At 50.3% G+C, this 18,674-nt stretch overlaps 8 protein-coding genes across 8 annotated transcripts; 3 read left to right on the top strand and 5 right to left on the bottom strand.

Annotated features, from left to right (window-relative positions):
- Positions 1-15: 15 nt before the first annotated feature.
- Positions 16-5,429, bottom strand: CC77DRAFT_1074856 (hypothetical protein; the record flags this gene model as incomplete). Its single annotated transcript, XM_018529215.1, has 6 exons — positions 16-1,164; positions 1,214-2,906; positions 2,960-3,051; positions 3,099-3,783; positions 3,834-5,271; positions 5,318-5,429. 6 exons carry the CDS (start codon positions 5,427-5,429, stop codon positions 502-504), a joined length of 4,683 nt encoding a protein of 1,560 aa, XP_018382821.1. The 3' UTR covers positions 16-501.
- Positions 5,430-6,043: 614 nt separating this feature from the next.
- On the top strand, positions 6,044-7,241 carry CC77DRAFT_942251 (hypothetical protein; the record flags this gene model as incomplete). The annotated part of the gene is made up of 2 exons (XM_018534848.1): positions 6,044-6,162; positions 6,209-7,241. 2 exons carry the CDS (start codon positions 6,044-6,046, stop codon positions 7,239-7,241), a joined length of 1,152 nt encoding a protein of 383 aa, XP_018382822.1.
- Positions 7,242-8,367: 1,126 nt separating this feature from the next.
- Positions 8,368-10,439, bottom strand: CC77DRAFT_1022931 (acid protease). The gene is made up of 2 exons (XM_018525569.1): positions 9,880-10,439; positions 8,368-9,763 (listed from the first exon to the last, which is right to left on the bottom strand). Exons 1-2 carry the CDS (start codon positions 9,949-9,951, stop codon positions 8,405-8,407), a joined length of 1,431 nt encoding a protein of 476 aa, XP_018382823.1. The 5' UTR covers positions 9,952-10,439; the 3' UTR covers positions 8,368-8,404.
- CC77DRAFT_250321 (hypothetical protein) lies at positions 10,014-10,720 on the bottom strand. The gene has a single exon (XM_018530868.1). It carries the CDS (start codon positions 10,591-10,593, stop codon positions 10,075-10,077), a length of 519 nt encoding a protein of 172 aa, XP_018382824.1. The 5' UTR covers positions 10,594-10,720; the 3' UTR covers positions 10,014-10,074.
- A 107-nt stretch (positions 10,721-10,827) lies between these two features.
- Positions 10,828-12,836, top strand: CC77DRAFT_968752 (P-loop containing nucleoside triphosphate hydrolase protein). Its single transcript, XM_018535776.1, has 3 exons — positions 10,828-11,388; positions 11,441-12,284; positions 12,332-12,836. Exons 1-3 carry the CDS (start codon positions 11,297-11,299, stop codon positions 12,461-12,463), a joined length of 1,068 nt encoding a protein of 355 aa, XP_018382825.1. The 5' UTR covers positions 10,828-11,296; the 3' UTR covers positions 12,464-12,836.
- Positions 12,837-13,415: 579 nt separating this feature from the next.
- On the top strand, positions 13,416-14,648 carry CC77DRAFT_250465 (2,4-dihydroxyhept-2-ene-1,7-dioic acid aldolase-like protein). Its single transcript, XM_018530870.1, has 2 exons — positions 13,416-14,034; positions 14,130-14,648. The coding sequence occupies exons 1-2, from the start codon at positions 13,719-13,721 to the stop codon at positions 14,615-14,617; spliced, it is 804 nt and encodes a 267-aa protein (XP_018382826.1). The 5' UTR covers positions 13,416-13,718; the 3' UTR covers positions 14,618-14,648.
- CC77DRAFT_250387 (hypothetical protein) lies at positions 14,649-17,265 on the bottom strand. The gene is made up of 8 exons (XM_018530869.1): positions 17,093-17,265; positions 16,916-17,038; positions 16,704-16,870; positions 16,095-16,648; positions 15,909-16,033; positions 15,714-15,862; positions 15,489-15,661; positions 14,649-15,441 (listed from the first exon to the last, which is right to left on the bottom strand). Exons 1-8 carry the CDS (start codon positions 17,167-17,169, stop codon positions 14,680-14,682), a joined length of 2,130 nt encoding a protein of 709 aa, XP_018382827.1. The 5' UTR covers positions 17,170-17,265; the 3' UTR covers positions 14,649-14,679.
- A 56-nt stretch (positions 17,266-17,321) lies between these two features.
- On the bottom strand, positions 17,322-18,650 carry CC77DRAFT_1022935 (D-3-phosphoglycerate dehydrogenase-like protein). Its single transcript, XM_018525570.1, has one exon. The coding sequence runs from the start codon at positions 18,429-18,431 to the stop codon at positions 17,442-17,444; it is 990 nt and encodes a 329-aa protein (XP_018382828.1). The 5' UTR covers positions 18,432-18,650; the 3' UTR covers positions 17,322-17,441.
- Positions 18,651-18,674: the final 24 nt, after the last annotated feature.

Consider the following 18,674-nt stretch of genomic DNA (forward strand, 5'->3'; position numbering starts at 1 on the left):
ACGGCTGGCAGGGTCTGCGTCTTGCACTCGAAGCAGGATGCCATCATGTTTAATCCACAATACAACAGAGTTAGATAAGCAACTCCTTCACATACGACCATAGTTTCAAGACTATAGCGCTTCCCGTTCGCTCAGCGGTACTCAAGCTTGTAAACGGCGGATTAGTAGTCAGGTGGGTGACCACTGGCGAATCCCCGCTGTTGTATGTTTTTGTCTGTTTGTTTTTGCTTGCTCAGGTCTTGAGCTTTCACATACCAAGCATAATCACATTTCTGCTGTCCTTTTGCATGCAGAGGGGCTGGTTGGTGGTAATACTGCATGCATCATGTCGATAATTTGCGTGATTGGGCGCTGGAACTCGCCAGCAAAGGAACATACAAACCAGCACGGGCGCATTGTCTTCGCTAGTTGAGTCGTTATAAGACAGATCAAAAGATCGCAGACATCCATCAGTATTCTTCTCGTTCTCAGAGACGCTATGTTCAGCGCATCATCTGACTATCACACTGACTGTCCACTACTCTCCAGCCAAACAACACTTCTCGGACTACCCACACCCATATCCCCAATTCCTACTGTACTACTCCTTACATCTGAAACGACCACAACGTTTTCTCCATAACTCAGATAATCGGTCTCGCAATTCAATATATCCGCCTCCACGACCCCCGACTTTCCCTTTTCCTCTTCTTTAGGCTTGATCTTCGCCCGTATGTCCACATTTGGCAATAGCGTATTCCCAGGCTTGAGCGGAATGAGCATGATCGGCCATTCATGCTCTTCGTCTTCCTTTGCGGTGAAGTGCGCGCGTCGTTGGCCGGCAACGAGCCATACTTCAGGGTTTGCATCGATGGTGTAAACGAAATCTATGGGCTCGCTGACTTTAGTAAGGTTTGCAGCGGAGAGTAGACTGGAGGGTGAGGCCCAGCGGCGCGTATGCGAGATACGCAAGGTGGTCATAAGAGGCTGACCAACTGTTGCAATAACGGAGTCTAGAGACGAAGAGGGTGAGTTGAAAGACAGTGATGCGGTGTGTAGGATGTGGGTCTGAGGAATTGAAACTGTGATAACCATCCGGCGGGGTGGGTTTGGCGATGGCGGAGCGGTCGCATGTTGCGTCGTGTCTGACACATCATCCTTGGTGATCAGAATAGTCCTGTGCTTCTGTAGGCATGTTAACATATACTATCATGTGAGAGGAACCACTGCTTACTTCATGCCACTTCTGCAACCAGGTCTGCGTATCATCACGAATGATGAGCGGCAGACTTTCCAGACAGTCTGCCCAGCCAATGTCCTCGAATGCACCTAGGTCAAGCCTTTGCAGCAAAGCAATCTTTTCGTACTGGTGTGGAAGGATGTCTTGCTCCAACCGACTGGCGAATGTATCGGTAAGCAAACGAGCCAGCCGGTGCACTGGGCTTTCTTCGACAGCATCAGTGAACATCTTTCGCACTCGGTCAAGAACATCCTCATTCAAGCATCGGTACTCAACAGTCAAGGATAGGCTACCCGTGGTAGAGATCCGGCTTTGTCGCTTTTTCGCAGCGTCCGTTGCCTTCTTAGTAACCTTGTACGTAACCGCGACAGGCTGCTTCGGAAACACATGTACGGACTCCTTCGGACGCCTAGGCGCGTGGACATCGAACTCTTCAGACCCATCTAATGCAACATCCAGGAGCTCCAATGGCACATGGTTGGCGGTTTTGATGTTAAACTTCGAGAACAATGACTTGCTTTTGAAGTGGTCATGGACATTGACGTCCAGAGGCAACTCGACGGGAATAACGAAGGTTGAGGTGTACTGGAATTGGCCTTCATCAGTGAAGTAGTCAACGTCTATCTTGACTGTAAGGTCTTGCAATATCGTCTCCATATCATAGGGCACTTTCAATGTCGCTGTGGAATTTGCCGGCATGCCACCAACAGCGATAACTCCTGGTGTCGGCTTGCTCTCATCAATCGTGATCTCTCCGGCGGCCACACTTGAATTTGCCGTCCGTAGTCGTAAACCTGCTGAGGCAGACTTGAGTCGAACCTCTGCACGTGCCACCTCATTCCAGCCAGTCGAGCACTCGACCTCTATGTGTCGCGGCTTGTCGATATGGATGAAATGCGAGAGATATATCCTGGCTTGGAACGCTTCACTACGCGGGAAGCATAGAATTCGGGCTTTCTTCGCCGCTTTGAGAGAATGCGCAGAGACCGAAGTAATGATGCCAAGGGGTGTGGTTGCTTCAGCTTTCTGAAAAGGCTCGTGTACAAAGACGATGCGCTTTGCTTCCAGGACGACCCTGTCAACCATGTACGGTCCAGTCGTGTTCACGTTGCAGCCGATCCACATGCGATTCAACCCTCTCTTCAATTGTATAGCTCCAGTCTCTTCAAGCCATATATCCTTGGCTTGATTTGAAACTGCACTGACGAGGCAAATCTTGGCTGCCCGGATCTCGATCTCATCCTCAAGGTGGTGTCTAAACTGGAGGCGTAACTGGAAGCCATCTTTGTCATCGTAGTGGCGAACGTAGGGTTCTACGGAGATATCGCCAAAATACTTCGGCATCTGGACGGTAACATCGTACGGTAGCTGCTGCGAATAGCTGATGAGCTCGTGAAACACATCAGTAGTATCCACTTTATCATCGTTGAGCCAGTCGCGAGGCATATCATCTGCATCGGTCGTGCTAGCTCGCTTGACCGAATTCTTGAACGCCATCCGGCTCGCTGCCGACTTGGCTAGAAGATCAAGTACTGTTCGAACATATTCGTCCTTGCGATTGAGCTTCTTTAAGCAGCGTGCGTGCATCTTGAGCATGGTTGTCTCGACCGTGTTCCATCTGCTTTCTGCGAAGTACGACGCCATACGCCCGAAGTACATAGCAGCTGCCGCAAAATCACCAAGCTCGCTATTATAAAGTAAGCATCTAACACGCTAAACCTCAAGGGTCAAAAAACATACAATCTAAGTGCAGCTAGGTCTCCAAGTACACTTTCTGCTGACTTAGTCTGACCTGCAGCCATGTAGTGCTTGACAATTAGATCGCTCAAGGTCTGTAAAGATTAGTAAGTATGTCTAATATTGCGATATCGTTACTGACCTCGTAAAATTGTCGGAATTGCCTGATCGATAGCATTGCGGTGACTAGTGCTCCAGCAGATATGCCAAGGCGTGACTTCGAGGTTTCGGTGTTCGGTTCGGTGTTTGATTCGTCCTGCTTCAACTCACTCTCCTCTTCCTCCTCGTCTTCCAAATTAACGTCAGCTAGCTCTTCTTTCGCATTCAGAGACGCCAAGATAGCATTCCAACCTATGTTCCAACCCATGCTCTTGCCTGCGTGCTCGAGCAGGCGTCGCTGAATAGCAAGCAGTTGTGCTCTAGTACCGGCCAGTTCTTGCAAGCCGTTCTTCGCAGAAGGAATCACACTTTGTTGGTTCGGCGGTGGTCGATCGTGATATTGGCCATTCTCGAACACAACCTGTGCATTTGCCGCAGGTTGTGCATATGGCATGTCTGACGCAGGTCGTCCATGGTTGAGAGATGTTGACCGAGATGGATGGATCATTGACTTGGGCTCTGAGACCTTCATCTTTTGTTCTTTGTTGCGGCCGCCGAACGAAAGACTCTTGCCTGAAGAACCGGTTGATGGATCTCTAGAGAACCTAGTAAATGGAAGTGAGCCTGTAGAGGTTTCGCGCAGCACTTGGTCCAGCGCAGCAAATGTCCACGAACGAACAACGTTCTCAATTAGATTGTCGGGCAATGTGGTATCGTGAGCTTTCGCGCTAAACTCATGAGTAAGTACTTCGAATCGGCGGACGTGAACTAAACTTACCCATTGATCAGGTCATCTCGCAAGAGCCGTCCGGCAAAAGTGATAAAGTTCAGTGCGCGAGAGCAGAGTTCAGCTAGAGAAAAAAGATCTTCCGAATCATTGACTTGACCCCCAGACTTCATACCAATAGCGCTGTCGTCAGTCGATCGCTGAATTATGCTGGCATTTGGTCGAGGTTGTAGTTTAGCTGCGAGGTCAGAACGTGCTGAGACGGAATTTCCGAGTCTTAACAGCAAGAACATCTGGCGAGCGAAGATGTACAGCCTGAAGTCGAAGATCGAGATGTTGTTCGCGAGGATGAGACCGCGGTAGTCTTTCTTTAGCGCGTTGATTGGCCTATCGTCGTGTATGGCCGATGCTGATTCGTCCTTCCCATCCTGTTGCGCGATCTCGGCCGCTATCTGATACAGATCATCTGAATGGCTGAGTAAAACACTTCCTTGTGCATTCTCACTTGACTGATCACGTATAACGCTGTCTAGACCGATGGAAAGCTCGTCATATCCGAGCAGAGCATCTTCGACTAGGCCTACGCTTTCGAAGCCTCTTGCCAAGCCTTCCTTTAAGATGAAGAACGTGTTGAAATTCCAGCCAGGAAACGAGCGCTGAGCGTCATTCTTCCGGATGTCCTCTTCGTACTGACTTACCCGGAGGTCAAACGAGAGGAGTATCAACATCTTGAACTTAGCTATGACATCAGCCCAGGCACGCTCTTGTTCCTGAGGGCTCTCAGTGATAGGTGGTGAGGTGACAGGCGCTGCAGCTGGAAGCATGTGCTGTGGAACTCTTTCTTTTGGCACCCGTATCTGAGCTACGCGATCAGGTGCCGATTTTGAGGAGACATTGAAGTCTGCGCGAAGCTTTTCGAGTAGGGTCGTCGTCCCGCGCGTCCATCTAGAAGCTGCCCCAGTCTTCTCCTTCTCGCCAGTCATGGTATTTGAAGACCCACGAGGCTGACTTGCTGCTGGCGTCTCAGGTACGACCACATGTAGAATCAACCATTCGTATGCATCATGGTTCTCCTGAGTGTTCGCCGTACTGCTTTGAGAAGGTGGTGTGTGTTCTTTCACCCACTCGCGGACTTGCTTCCGTGCAGTCGCCTTATAAGTCTCTGAATCGTCACATCTCAGAAGATAGACCTTTAGATAAGGAGTTTGACGCAGTCCTGGGATTTGATGTCGCCGCTCTTTCTCTTTGTTAGGTGCTCTGAAAATCTCATCCATATTCCTATTAGGCGTACCTTGACCAGGTGCTGAAGCTGACGAGGCCGCACTTGCAGCTTGTGCTGATTCTTTACTGGGCACAAGGTCAACATGCAGAGAGTCGATGGATCTCAGTGGCCGTGTAGGAGCTTTCCAGTGCAAGTTACGAAGGGGCAGGCGCGCAGCCAAGTCCTCTTGTATCAACGAAAAGACTCCAGAAGGGTCATGGTACTCGACTGCGAAGCATAAGCATAGGGGTGGTAAATTTACAGGGGTGCATACCCGTCACTTTGGAGCTTGATAGCCCGTCCATCACCGTAGGTTCAACTTGAGTTTGCCTAGAACCATCCTCTGTGGCACCCAGGGCTGGCGCACCATTTCCAGCCACACTCATGAAACGTGCACGATGAGGAATACGGTATGACGGCGGATTATGTGATTGATGACGTTTGTTCGAGTGCGCGGGTATTGATGCCGTCGCGAGACGAACGTTGCGCTTTGGGTGGCTTCACCGCTAGGCGCGACTAACCCAAATTCGGCGAAGACCCGCTCAGGCGTTGAGGTCTCCGCCACATCACGTGTGGTCGTCTCTTCTATGGCCGTTGTGCGAGCCTCTCAATCCATCACCGGTCAGCAGCGATTTTTCTCGCTTCACCCTGCCACCAGTGGATGAACACGCTCGTTCAGCCCTGCGCTATGCCTTGTGGGCTCGTGATGCGGCATTTGAGCGCCCCGTGAGTTTTCGCATTCTTCGCATTCGTCTTTCCGTGAGGGGTCTGACATATGCGCCTCTATTGTGCACCGTCGTAGGTCCCATGCGATAAATGTTAGGCAGTGTTCGATATTAGAAAGAGAGCAATATGTTATCAACTCTGTTCGGATCTTTCTAAGCCTTATTTCGCATGTTTCTTGTTTCTTGGGATACAACATTTGACTCCCATCTTTCAGCTGTCGCACTCACTGGACTTCACTTTCTATATCTATTGAACAAAACCATCAGCTCTCAAGATGGGCATGGGAGATTATTCACCTGGCAGTGTCTGGTATTACGCACCAAACAAAGCAGCGCCAATTGTCTTCATCGTCGTCTTCTTTGTCTCTGGAGCGCTACATGCCTGGCAGACAATGTAAATACTCCGGTTTCTGCTGATTCATTATACTGACTTTTCCTAGCAAGCACAAGTCATGGCGAACAACACTATTACTTCCATGGGCCGCTCTCTTGATGATCAGCGGCTTCGCAGTGCGACTCGCTGGTGCCTATGACACTGACAATCTAGCTTATCTCATAGCTTCAACTGTACTGATTATGTCTGGACCTCCAGTGTACGCCCTCATAAACTACTTCATACTGTCACGGCTCCTCTATTACATTCCCTACCTGGCGCCTCTTCACCCGGGACGTGTAGCAACAACTTTCATAGGTCTCGATGGCGTGTGTGAGATCCTTATCGGACAAGGTGCCTGGCGCATGGCCGACTCCAGCTCTACAGATGCAGAACGGAAGCTCGGCTCAGACCTTGTCACCGCGTCGCTGTGTCTTCAAGCAGCACTCTTCGGTGCTTTTGGGCTTCTCGCAGCACAGTTCCACCGACGTGCTAACAAGGCCGGAATACTCAAGAAGGATCTACGAGTTGTACTCTACGTCATGTACTTGAGTGCCTCTATTGTTACTATTCGTTGCATTTACCGCCTCGTCGAATACATTCTCGGCTGGGAATCCTCTATCTATCAGAACGAAATCTACTTTTGGATCTTCGAAGCTGTCATCATGGCACTCAATACTGCTCTACTCAATATCTTTCACCCTGGAAAGCGCTTGCCTCCTTCCAACACCGTTTTTCTGGCTCGCGATGGCGTAACTGAACGAAAAGGGCCCGGCTGGGGTGATGATAGGCCGTGGATCATTACCATCTTCGATCCCTTTGACCTTTGGGGCTTGGTTAAGGGGAAGGATAAGAAGACGCAGTTCTGGGATATGAGTGATGCAGAGTTAGAAGCAGCGAGAGCAGAGAAGAAAAAGAGGAAGAGGGGTGTGCTCAAGGGCTTGTTGGATCCTTTCCACCTTTGGGGTGAGCGAGGATACATTAGCAAGTACTTTAAGAAAGACCTGAATAGCGGGTCAAGGAGCAACGAGGTCGGGACCCAGCACATACACGCCGGACGATTGAGGCGCAATGGTAATGATACGCACGATACTGTTTGATAGGTGTACGAGGTTCTCAGAAGTTAGGGACTCTCTTCTTTTCTACTTTTTGTGCCCTCTTTCATCCGGGTCTATCCTTTCCTTGACTTTCATTCTCCTTGTGTAGTCTCCTAATCTTTAGTATGCGCTGCTATTGAAACAAACATGGACGGTATCTCATAGAGCAACCAGTCACACGACCGTAGGCGCTCTCGTTCAATCCTCCCATGACCAGACATAGTCTATACTGCCTCAGCTATGATTGGCTCCGCATGACATGCCACTGGTACCTGGACGCCTATGTTTCCTTTGTTCTTGTCTTCTTTGTCATCACCAACAGGCTACGCTACAGATGGGGCAGGCTATGTGGAGCACCATGTGGAGCAGAAGCATGGCTTTACGACCGCATTCAAAAGTCAAGATCTCAACAAGCACAACCTAGACAGCAGGCAAACAGCGTCGTACATGCACTCCATGTGAACCCGGCCCCACCGATGCAACATTCACAACCGTGGCAACCGAGCAGGGAAATAGAGGAATTATTGGAGGAATCGTTTACGTCGTCAATGTCAGGGTTACATGCTGATTTGGGGAGGCGTGATCAAATTGAAGGTTCAAGTAATGGGTATGACTGAGTGGTGAGTTGGCTTGGGTAGAGGGACAGAATGCGGCGGGTATGGCCACTTTTGGCAGTCATCTAGTAGGGGCTCAAGCCAAGAAGAACGCTTACAAAATCAGTAATACGGTGGCAACTGTACGCAGACTGAGTTATTGGTGGAAATAATTAACGATGATTTGAGCGGTCCAGATCTTTATGCAGGTGACGATGCGCAGCTGTCGACTTAGTGATTTCCAGGCGATGAAACTATTACGCGGCAAGCACCACGCGTCCTGTTAGGCGTCGTCACCATCCAGCCAGACGCTGCAGCATTACAATCACCAGTGCATTTCAAGAACAGACAAATCGCTGGAAAAATATTAACGTTAAAGTATTCATCATATATGCTATTTACTCTTATAGACGCCATACCTAACTCCAGGTAGGTTGGTTAATATGCAAGTCCCCCTGGAAACTGAGAGGTTGTGATTCCATGCCACTCTTGAGAACGCCAATAATGCACGTATGCATGTGAAAGAAAAGTTCATTAAGCTGGACAGGTATTAGGAAAATTGTGATCTACACATCAAAAGCCGTTGAAGCCCATCAGAATACCTGCGCCAGCGATCGCTGCACCGCCAATCCAGGGGTTTGCAGTTGCAACAGGCATGGCAGCGGCAGTGGAAGTTTCAATTCCACCGCCACCACCTGTGACACTAGGGCCATTGACTCGGGGTCCACCAGTGCCGACTGCTGCAGTTGATACCGCACCAGCAACACCGGTTGCGTTGGGTACACCGTCAGAGCCTTCCCGGATTTCCTGAATATTCTCAGAGGTAGCGTTAAAGTTGGTCTGGGCGAGAGAAATTTCGTTGTTCTCAAGGTCGTAGACGACATATGCGGATCGTAGGAAGGTGTCACCAAGAACAGCGACAGATTGTCCGGCAGGTCCGATACCAAGGATGCAGACGGGTCGTCCGCGGCTAACAGCAGCAACTATGACAAGCTCGTTGAGCGGGACGGAGATCTGGACACCAGAGAAGTTGAACTCGAGAGAGCCTTGCTGGTTTGCAAGATCACAGTCAACAAAGGCAGCCCCCTGCGAAGCGTCGTACTGAGCGTCAAAGGTTTGGTATAGCGAGCTCGCGACGTTATCAGGCAAGTACATCAACGAAGACCCAGAGTCGAGCAAGACGGGCACGTTTGAGTTCTCGAAGATGGAGCCATTCTTGCCATCGCGGCCCATTCCAGTCAGGGCAATTATAAACTCAGCATATTGTCCTCGCTCTGGGATGATAGGTAGTGTCTGAAGCTCGCCTTGGTACTTGTCCGTGTCCACGCCACCGAAGAGAATGCTTCCAGTAGATGCGTCCAGATCGTTCAGCCACAGAGAGTATGCGTTTGAGTTGATGGTACCATCATCCTTCAGCTTCTGAGGCAAGTTTGGGTATGGGTCCAGTCCTGCGCGGCCTACAGCGACCTCGTTGATGGTGTAACCGATTCCAAGGATGCCCTCTGGTGAGCTTGATACGTAGCCGATACCAAACTGCAGATCCTTTATTGTTTGTCCGCCGAGGCGGAAAGTGTCTGTCGCATAGTCTCCCGATGCGCCTGATCCATCCACGTATGATATGTTGAAAGCGCCGTTGACGTAGTTGTATGTTGACGAGTCGTTTGCGTTGTATGTGCCAGATTGGCCGCACTGGTTGCCGCCTTGGCTGCACAGATTCGAGTTGACCGAGTTGACCCAAAGATCGCTGCTACCTGTGTCGATGTGTAGCCGGAAGTTTTGCTCAGGAGTACCTAAGCTTGCGTTGGCGAAGTAGAGCGTCTCGAGATTGTCCAGTGTCTCCTGGACAACCTTTTGCCGTCTTCGTAGCTGGTCGTGTGCGACGGGGTTGACGATGTTCCGGCGCTGAGTATCTAGGCGCACCACTCGCGGATTCTAGGTGTACATTAGTATGATGGCTCGCAGAGACGCGTCTATACGCTTGTATGGGAGGACTTCGGGAGGATCTCGCTTCGGACTGAAATGCTGGGGATGCCAAGAGCCGCACTTACCTCTCGTGGTGCAAGCCTCACTGCCGCGGCCGACGACGCCAATTGCGCCGCCAGGAATGTCGAGTACTTCATGATGTTGTTCCTGGAAATGCGATGCTAGGGCTGTGCGGTGGATGTATACCACGGATTACAAACAGTCTCTGGTGTGGCTTGGTGAAACCTGACGCGCGAGTGGTCGGAGCTGAGAGAAGGCAGCTATGAATCGTGTTTGAGATTGCAGTTGAAGTCGCAGAGAGCGAAGCGTTGTACAAGCACACGAGAATAGTGGACAACAGGGAAACAATAGCAACAGGGGAAGGACGACTGGAGAGCGACTAGGGATAAAGCCAATATGTAGCAGAGGCGCAGGCGGGTAGGCTCTAGTCGGCGAAGGGGGCGTTCGAGCCTTGTGATGACGACGCGTATGATGAGGTCAAGTCTGGAATTGTTACGGATCCTGTGGCCCTTAGTGCAGCTGCCCACGTAACGAACATGGGCAGCCGCCGACATTTCCGGGGCTAAAAGCCTGCAGCCAACAGGACTTGTGTGTGCCCTGATGGAAGATCCGCAGGGCGTGGCGGTGCCTCTATTACGAGACGATTCGCCTTGACGCCGCTTCCATGGCCCAGCCAAGCGCTTGGTGCCGATCTGACAAGCCTTGCCGCTGTGTCGCATGCGCCTTGTCAGTACATAGTAGGCGAATATGGCGCAAACAGTATCAACACCGCAAAACATTCATAGCCTCATGAGAAAACGTCGGGAAATGCTGCTTCACAATAGCTACCTCGTGGTATTTGAGTTTGTATTGTAGGCTGCGCGTTCGGCCGGGCTTCCGTCAGCCGCGTACGTCACATGGTCTACCACAGTGTCTTGACGCCGTCGTTCATCGAAAGGCTACTAAAAGATGCGATGCATAATCCAGTAGCCTAGCGGCCGGTGAGTCCCCAGATGGTATCCCCAGGCGCCCGGAGTCAAGAGATACCGCGTGGTCAAGAGACGCCTGAAAGCGCTGTGCCTCTCGAGAAAAAAGACGTTTGAGGCTGAAACCTGACGCCCCTGCAGGAACCGGTACCTGGGATCGTATCTATGTGGCGTAGCATCGTCGTCGGTAGCGAAGAGCCCCGAGAAGTAATTATCTCGGCCCCTACGTAAAGAAAAAAAAGCCGATGAGCCATGATGAACTCTCGCTCTCCATTGGTACTCGACATGAGAAAAGTATGTCGCTGTAAATCGGTCGTACTACTTACGATTCCTGCAAGGGTGACGTCGCATCCGCGCACGCACATCGCCCTATCTTTAGTGCGAAAGGCTTGATGGGCTGCGGGTCGATCCTCGCTGCACGTGAGCACTAGTCCCAAGAAGGACGACCCGTGAAAGCGCGTTTGCAGAGCATCGCGTGTTTCGCGTCACCCCTCCAGACCAACACCCACAGCCCAAAATGTCCAAAGCCGAATCTTCCAAAGCAGCTGCCAGCAATGGTGTCAAACCAAATCCCAACGCTGCTGGTGGTGCTAACTATGAACTGCCATGGTAATTGACTACCCGCGCCCTTCGCAGCTCATCCAAACTAACAGGCACCTAGGGTAGAGAAATACCGTCCCGTCTACCTCGATGATGTCGTCGGCAACACTGAAACCATTGAACGCCTCAAGATCATTGCCAAAGACGGTAACATGCCACATATGATCATCTCTGGCATGCCTGGTATCGGCAAAACCACGTCCATCCTCTGTCTCGCACGCCAGCTCCTCGGTGACGCCTACAAAGAGGCTGTTCTCGAACTCAACGCCTCTGACGAGCGTGGTATCGACGTCGTACGCAACAGGATAAAGGGCTTCGCGCAGAAGAAAGTCACACTTGCACCAGGCAGGCAAAAGCTCGTCATTCTGGATGAGGCGGACAGCATGACCAGCGGTGCGCAGCAAGCCCTGAGGAGGACAATGGAGATCTACAGTGCAACAACACGGTTTGCATTCGCTTGCAACCAGTCGAACAAGATCATTGAGCCGCTGCAGTCGAGATGTGCCATACTCAGATACGCTCGCCTTACCGATGCGCAAGTCGTGCGCCGCGTTATGCAGATCTGCGAGGCCGAGGACGTAAAGTATTCAGACGATGGGATTGCGGCACTCGTCTTCTCCGCTGAGGGAGATATGCGACAAGCTATCAACAACCTACAGTCGACATTCGCTGGTTTCGGCTTTGTAAACGGCGACAATGTCTTCAGAGTGGTCGACAGCCCGCATCCCATCAAAGTGCAAGCCATGATCAAGGCGTGCCACGAGCAGCGCATCGATGATGCCTTGGCGTCGTTGAAAGAGCTCTGGGATTTAGGATATTCATGCCACGATATTATCAGCACAATGTTCAAAGTTACTAAGACCATTGATACGCTGAGTGAGCACGCGAAGTTGGAGTTCATCAAGGTAATTGCTGTTAACTCAGACGAAATACAATGGCTGATGGGGAACAGGAAATTGGCTTCACCCACATGCGCATCCTCGAAGGCGTGCAAACACTTCTACAGCTATCCGGCTGCGTTGCGCGCTTGTGCAAGATCAACATGCAGCCGCAATTGTTCGCCCTCCCCACGACGTCGAAGTAAAACAACTCCTTTGGAGCATCTGCAGCATTTAGCATGGAGTTTGGCGTTCACATGTGGCCAAACATGGGCCTATCCTAACGCATCATGGTATACACGCTATCTGAGAACTTCTAATTGTAGTCCTGTCTCGTCGCCCGCCTCCATGCCTTGTGACTTTTTTCAGTCCCTTTCGCCGAGTCTGGTTGTCTTTTACCGGAGATATTGCACACACGTTCGTGTGCTTGCCTACATGCTGCAAGATTGCAACAGAACCTTCTCAGTATGTTTGACACAAATTTGCTCTGTTTCGTCTATATGCAGTTTTTCTCTGCAAGCGAGCAACTACCCGGGCCTACACTACTATTTTACTCACACATAGAAACTAAAGCTTGTCAACCGTGCCCACAATCATGTCTCAACTGCGCCAGAAGCTAACCATCGTCGTATAGTATATCTTGCCCATCGCCCATGACCTACTAGCAAAAACTCCTGTTTCGAATTCTTCACAAACATTATCGTGGTTGTTGTGGCAACCCGTTTGGCACGGTTGCTGACCCAGCCTTCGAAGCAGAAGAAGCGACCCGCTGCCATCACAACAACACACACTGCCGCCACCAGCGCAGGTCAATTGACTCCGCAAGGTGAAACTGATAAGCTGAACTGCGGACATAGAACCTTAATCCGATAGATTCTTCCCTCGACAGCACGCACCAGGATATCTTGCGACAGGACTTGAGCATTAATGACAACAACTCTGAGCCTGAAGAGTGGAATTCAGACTACCATGCATTACAATATCTGATACAGGTATAGCGAAGGCTTTTAGCGACGCGGACTAGAGTCCATCTAGACAGGGTAATCGCATCCAAACGTAAAGACTGCTATGGTTCAGTATTCGCGAAGGGAGAGCACAGTGTGGATAATGGGATCCGATGTCGGAAAAACGTTGTGGAATTGATGGCCAAGACTACAAGGTGCGCTGATTAGTACGATGTGTTCTGCACCCGTGTACCATCCCATGTTGGAGGCAAGGTAAGCTGTGGAGGAGAGGCCCGGGGCGAGATGAGGAGACTAGCGTACTTCGGCTTCGACATCCGTGGGGTACTTCACATTTAGGGACCCCACTGTGCAATGCGACTCGGATCAAGAATAAAGCCTCAGACAAATAAATAGTCGAAGAAGTACGTGGTAGGCCCTGACTCGGAGAAGCAGATACTCACAATATTCCTTTTCCTATACACTGTTCCTGCTTGAACCTCACAATTTGCAACTTACCATGGCTTCTTCAATCGCCCCCAACAACCTCCTCAGTAATGCAGCGCAATCGAGGATATGCACCGCATTTGGTATCAAGATAACGCCGGATACATCGATAGTACACATTGCCAAAGCAGCTGGCTATGACTCGTTGTTCATCGACCTGGAGCATACAGCCATGACAATCAAAGATGCCAATCAACTATGCATCACAGCAAACTCAGCTGGGATCACGCCCTTCGTTCGCGTGCCACACCAGTGCGGTAACGGGTTCGTACAACGGGTCTTGGATGTTGGAGCCATGGGTATCATTGTTCCACATATTCACACAGTCGGCAGGTCTCCCTCATTACCGCTGACCCTTTGGCTAGAATCCCGCTAGAATCATCTTTCTGGTACCGAATATGGCTAACAAATATGATGTTAACAGATGATGCTCTCCGCGCGATAAACATCTCTAAATATCCTCCCATGGGCAAACGATCAATCAGCGCCGGCTTCCCTCACTTCGAATTCGCCCCCGTACCTACCACCACCATGACTGCGCAGATGAACGCAACCGGCTCTACTGTCTTCATTATGATAGAGACGGCGGACGCTCTTGCAGCTGTCGACGATATCGCCGCGCTAGCAGGCGCCGATGTACTCCTCGTCGGCTCCAACGACCTAGCTTCAGAAATCGGAACTCTGGGCGATTGGGACGCACCATGCTTCCTAGCCGCGCTGGAAAAGGTGGGTGCAGCTGCGAGAAAACACGGCAAGATTATGGGTATTGCGGGATTGTACCATAGGCCAGATATATTGGAGCGCGTGATCAATGAGTTCGGCGCAAAGTGGGTAGTGGGTGCTCAGGATGTTGGGTTGTTGTTGCAAGGCGGAACGGCAAACTCTGCTTTATTAAGAAGTTTACAAAAGTAAAGCAAAAATGGTTTCTTCCTTCATCTTTTTTTGTTCTCTCTCCAGAGATCTTTTGTATCTGCTCATTGATTGCGGGGGATTTGTCGCTCGAATTCCTCCCAATCTATCTCGTCGGCCCCTGTCAGCATGAAGTCGTTACCAAAATCGAGGTTGAAATCGCCGATGTCGTCAATAGAGGGTATATCGTACGATTCGTTGTCGAATCCCAGACTGTTTGAGAAGCGAGTAGTATGATCTGGCAGTTCGAAGAGAGCTTGCCGCCAATTAGTGGCTAAGGTAGGCTCTTGGTACGTATCTGCTGCGTGTGACTTGTTGGATATCGTTGTATCTTCCGCAGACGGTAGACGATCACATAAGGCTCCATGATCTAAATTATCCGATGGCCCTTCAGCAGCAGCAGGACTTCCGGCAATAGTGGGAACACTAATTCCAATACCGAGGTGCTGACAGATATGTTCAACATCTAACATGCGTTTCGCAGCAGCTTTGTTGCCATGCTTGATGAGATATTGAAGTATGCTTGTCGCACTTCGGATGCCATGGAGTCCTGAGCGAGATGATCCAACAGACTGAAGGCTTTCAACAAGTATGAAAATAAAAGCGGCCGAGATTGCTGCATCCAAATCGAAATATCCGAATTTAGCTAGCAGTTCCTGTTGCTTGAGCGAGAGCAGAACGTCCAAAGTCATACCGGCAGCTTCTATACACGTCGCTGCAAGCACGTGCAGAGTGGAAGATGCAGTGCTTGAAAGGTCTGTGTCGTTACCTTGAAGCTTCGATTTAGCGAGATGGAGGAGAATTGGTCTTGTTGTCAGTATAATAGCCTATAGCACCAGTTAGCGTGCTCCGGATGTACTCAGACGTCCATTACCTGGAATAGCATCAGATACAGTGTCGCACCCGTCCTTGTAACGGTAAAAGCTTTCGAAAATTCTAATGGAAACTCAGCTGCAAGGTCTCTTCTCACTGACTTAAGCTCTCCAAGGAGATCGTGTACAGTGCGCAGGAATTGTCCTTCAGATCTTCCCTTGAGTCCATATAGTCCTGGAGACGTTATGCTGCGTGATCATGAAATGAAGGATGACCAGCAACTCACCCTGTGTTATCAAACCACTCAACCTCGCGATCTCGATATTGATCTTCAGTGCCGGTGTCGGTGAGAAACCCGCGGATTCGATGGGCAATTTGGTGGTTATGTTGTCGTCAAGAATACCAACAGGGTTACCTGTTGCGGCAGCTAGTCTCCTATGACAAGTCAGAAAATGCTACGTATCCAGGTTGGATGAATGACCTCTCTTGCATATATATGGTCCACCATAAGCGGTTGCGATGCGTCTTCTCAGATCTCTTCATCTGAACTGTGGCATCATCGCGAGAGAGACCATTGGACATGGCCAGCCGCAGTGCCACGCCAGCCTTCGATAGTGTTATTAGGACGATAGTAACAGTTTCAAAAGACGAGATTTAAGTAGCTTACATAGACGTACGCATCGTCTTTCCGATCAGAGCATTGCAGAAAGAAAGCGAACAAACCCATGATCTCGATTGCCAACGTACCCGATTTTCGTAGATCACACAACGAAGGTAGGCAGCTGACAGCCTCGAGGAAGTAGGTGGCTCCAGGAAATGATGAGCCTTCTTCCATCTTACCCTGTAATAGTTCACCCAAGGCAAAAACCATGAGAATTTCAATGTAGCAAAGATCGTCAATGCCTGTTCGGTTCGAGTCTTCTTCATAAAAGCTACAAAGCTTGTCAGAAAACGATCTCGGATCAATCAGATGCTGCAAGCTCCCAATAGATGCGAGGACTGTATTGAGTAAGTCATGCGCCTGTTCCTCGCTCGGCCATGTAATATCGGTGGATGTTGTTCGGTGCTTAAGACCCCCAGGCTCCAGATTGTAAACATTGTCCGGACTGGCATCGCAGATACTGGTAGAACCGACTGAATCTGTTACATTCTCAGAGTGTAGGCTTTTGATACGGGACCCGAAGTTGAGGCTTGAAGACATGGTTGGCTCTAGGACGATCGCTAGAAGACAATAATGAGGCCATGTCACAATGCTCTGGACGACTGTCAGACCTACATGATGTACCCAAACTATGGTCCAGTCCTTCGGTGTTCGCTTGTGCTGTAGGGGCCACTGAACCGGTGCTGCGGGATGTAGCAGCTGGAGGGGTGCCATTGGCGAGGCCCCCTGCAGTCGCGGTCGCGGTAGCAGATGCAAGTTTTCTCTCCAAACCTTCAACATAACTATTCACGTAAGACACTTCCGTTTCCGGCTCTGGAGTCACTCACGTCACCGAATACAGCTTCCTTCGCCCATTGTCCGCAAAAGTGCATTGCAGATTTCTCTTTGTGCAGTAGCGACATGGCTGATTGCCACAGCACTTGATCTTCCGCTCTCGGCAGGACGTGCACCTGCTTTACTATGAGTGTCGAGTTGGCGCGCATGGCAGACCTTTCACTACGCACGCTTGGGGTGTTCGAGCAACTTCCTCAACCGGAGCAGAAAGTCGAGCTCGTTTGGTTGCGGGCTCAAATGATGTCATAGCTCATACATCATGCTGTGGTAAGATCAGATGGAAAGGACACAAGTAAGGATGCAAGAGTTGACGTATTAGGTCGAGTCTTATGGTTAGACATGACATTGTCACGACAAGAAGTCCCAAGGCCCTACTGCAGACCCATTTTACGTAAAGGCCGCTAGCTGAACCCGACCTGGATCTGCTCCGAGTTCCTTAGTCCGTTACATTGAACATCAAGCCTCATGACCTCAAAACACAAGTACCAAATCCCGACCCATTGTTGCAGATCGCAAGCTCTACGCGAGCTTCAAAAACTTGTGTACGTTGTCGAGTGCAGCTATAGATGTGAGCACCTGCGTCTCTGCTGTCGTTGCACCGATGTGTGGGGTGCTGATAACCTTCCCTGTTGCCCACAGCTTCTCATATTTCTGCAGTGTCGGAGGCTCTTCCTCATGGCAGTCCAGACCAGCACCAAAAATGTGACCCTCCTCTAAAGCTTCCACCAGGTCATTTTCATTGACGATACCTCCTCGCGCAACATTGATTAAAATCGAACCTTGCCGCATCATCTTGAATTGAGTGGCAGATACCATGCCTCTTGTCTTCGCATTGAGCGGTACATGAATAGTCAGGACGTCGATGTGAGGCAGCATGTCTTCCCACTGATTGACCCTTGTATGTGGAATATCAGCCCATGCTTCAGTAGACGCGAAGGGATCGCAGGCATAGACTGAAGCTCCAAACGCACCGCTGAACATGCGAGCAACGGCTGTACCAATGTTGCCCATGCCAACAATGCCTATAGACTTTCCAATGAGTGTCATGCCACAGCAATGTTCCTTTCGAACTTCTAACCCTGCTGCCTGTTTTGTGGATATAACGCGTAGCTGTCGCGCAACTGCCATTGTAAGACTGAGGACAAGCTCTGCGACCGATTGCGCATTAACGCCAGGGGTATTGAGAATGGCAATTCCACGTTTCTCGCATGCATCTTGGTCGATGATGTCGATGCCAGTGCCTTGTTTTCCGATCGCGCGTAACTTTCGTGTGGAAGCGATGTCGTCCGCCGTAATTTTCTTCTCCCGTACGAGAATGGCATCTGCGTTGTCGCGCCAGTTTTCGATTTCGGGGTCGCCGGGTAGTATCGTTGTAAAAAGACGTTGGCTATGGTGTATAGCCTCCTCAGGAAAGTTTTCGAGGAGATAGATGTTCTGCTTAGATTTCGCCGCACATCTGTCGACGTCGTCTGAAGAGTTCTCGGCGTAGTCAATTCGAGAGGGTGCCATGTTGAGAGTTCAAATCAGCTGGTATACAGGTAGTTCAAAATGAAAGTACGACTCAAGAAGCAATTGATAGAAGTGCTTTCTCGATATAAATAATGAAAGACTCGTAAATGTTTTGAAAGACGCGACTCAGAATGGGACTATTTCCATGGCTTATATCTTAGGATAGTTAGATGTGCTTTACACTCCTAGTCGTTAGCCTGTGGTCGGGTGCGGCATCCGAGGCGTGCTGAGTCCTTTAGCAGC

Source organism: Alternaria alternata, assembly GCF_001642055.1.
Source record: "Alternaria alternata strain SRC1lrK2f unplaced genomic scaffold CC77scaffold_18, whole genome shotgun sequence".
Taxonomy (NCBI): domain Eukaryota; kingdom Fungi; phylum Ascomycota; class Dothideomycetes; order Pleosporales; family Pleosporaceae; genus Alternaria; species Alternaria alternata.

Coding starts and splice junctions, on each gene's coding strand:
- CC77DRAFT_1022931 (XM_018525569.1), bottom strand. CDS start 9,951: ATGAAGTACTCGACATTCCTGGCGGCGCAATTGGCGTCGTCGGCCGCG. Junction 9,764..9,879: donor TGAGGCTTGCACCACGAGAG/GTAAGTGCGGCT, acceptor ATGTACACCTAG/AATCCGCGAGTGGTGCGCCT.
- CC77DRAFT_250321 (XM_018530868.1), bottom strand. CDS start 10,593: ATGTTTTGCGGTGTTGATACTGTTTGCGCCATATTCGCCTACTATGTA.
- CC77DRAFT_968752 (XM_018535776.1), top strand. CDS start 11,297: ATGTCCAAAGCCGAATCTTCCAAAGCAGCTGCCAGCAATGGTGTCAAA. Junction 11,389..11,440: donor GCTAACTATGAACTGCCATG/GTAATTGACTAC, acceptor ACAGGCACCTAG/GGTAGAGAAATACCGTCCCG. Junction 12,285..12,331: donor CGAAGTTGGAGTTCATCAAG/GTAATTGCTGTT, acceptor GATGGGGAACAG/GAAATTGGCTTCACCCACAT.
- CC77DRAFT_250465 (XM_018530870.1), top strand. CDS start 13,719: ATGGCTTCTTCAATCGCCCCCAACAACCTCCTCAGTAATGCAGCGCAA. Junction 14,035..14,129: donor TCCACATATTCACACAGTCG/GCAGGTCTCCCT, acceptor TGATGTTAACAG/ATGATGCTCTCCGCGCGATA.
- CC77DRAFT_250387 (XM_018530869.1), bottom strand. CDS start 17,169: ATGACATCATTTGAGCCCGCAACCAAACGAGCTCGACTTTCTGCTCCG. Junction 16,649..16,703: donor CCATAGTTTGGGTACATCAT/GTAGGTCTGACA, acceptor ATTGTCTTCTAG/CGATCGTCCTAGAGCCAACC. Junction 15,863..15,908: donor ACCATATATATGCAAGAGAG/GTCATTCATCCA, acceptor GACTTGTCATAG/GAGACTAGCTGCCGCAACAG.
- CC77DRAFT_1022935 (XM_018525570.1), bottom strand. CDS start 18,431: ATGGCACCCTCTCGAATTGACTACGCCGAGAACTCTTCAGACGACGTC.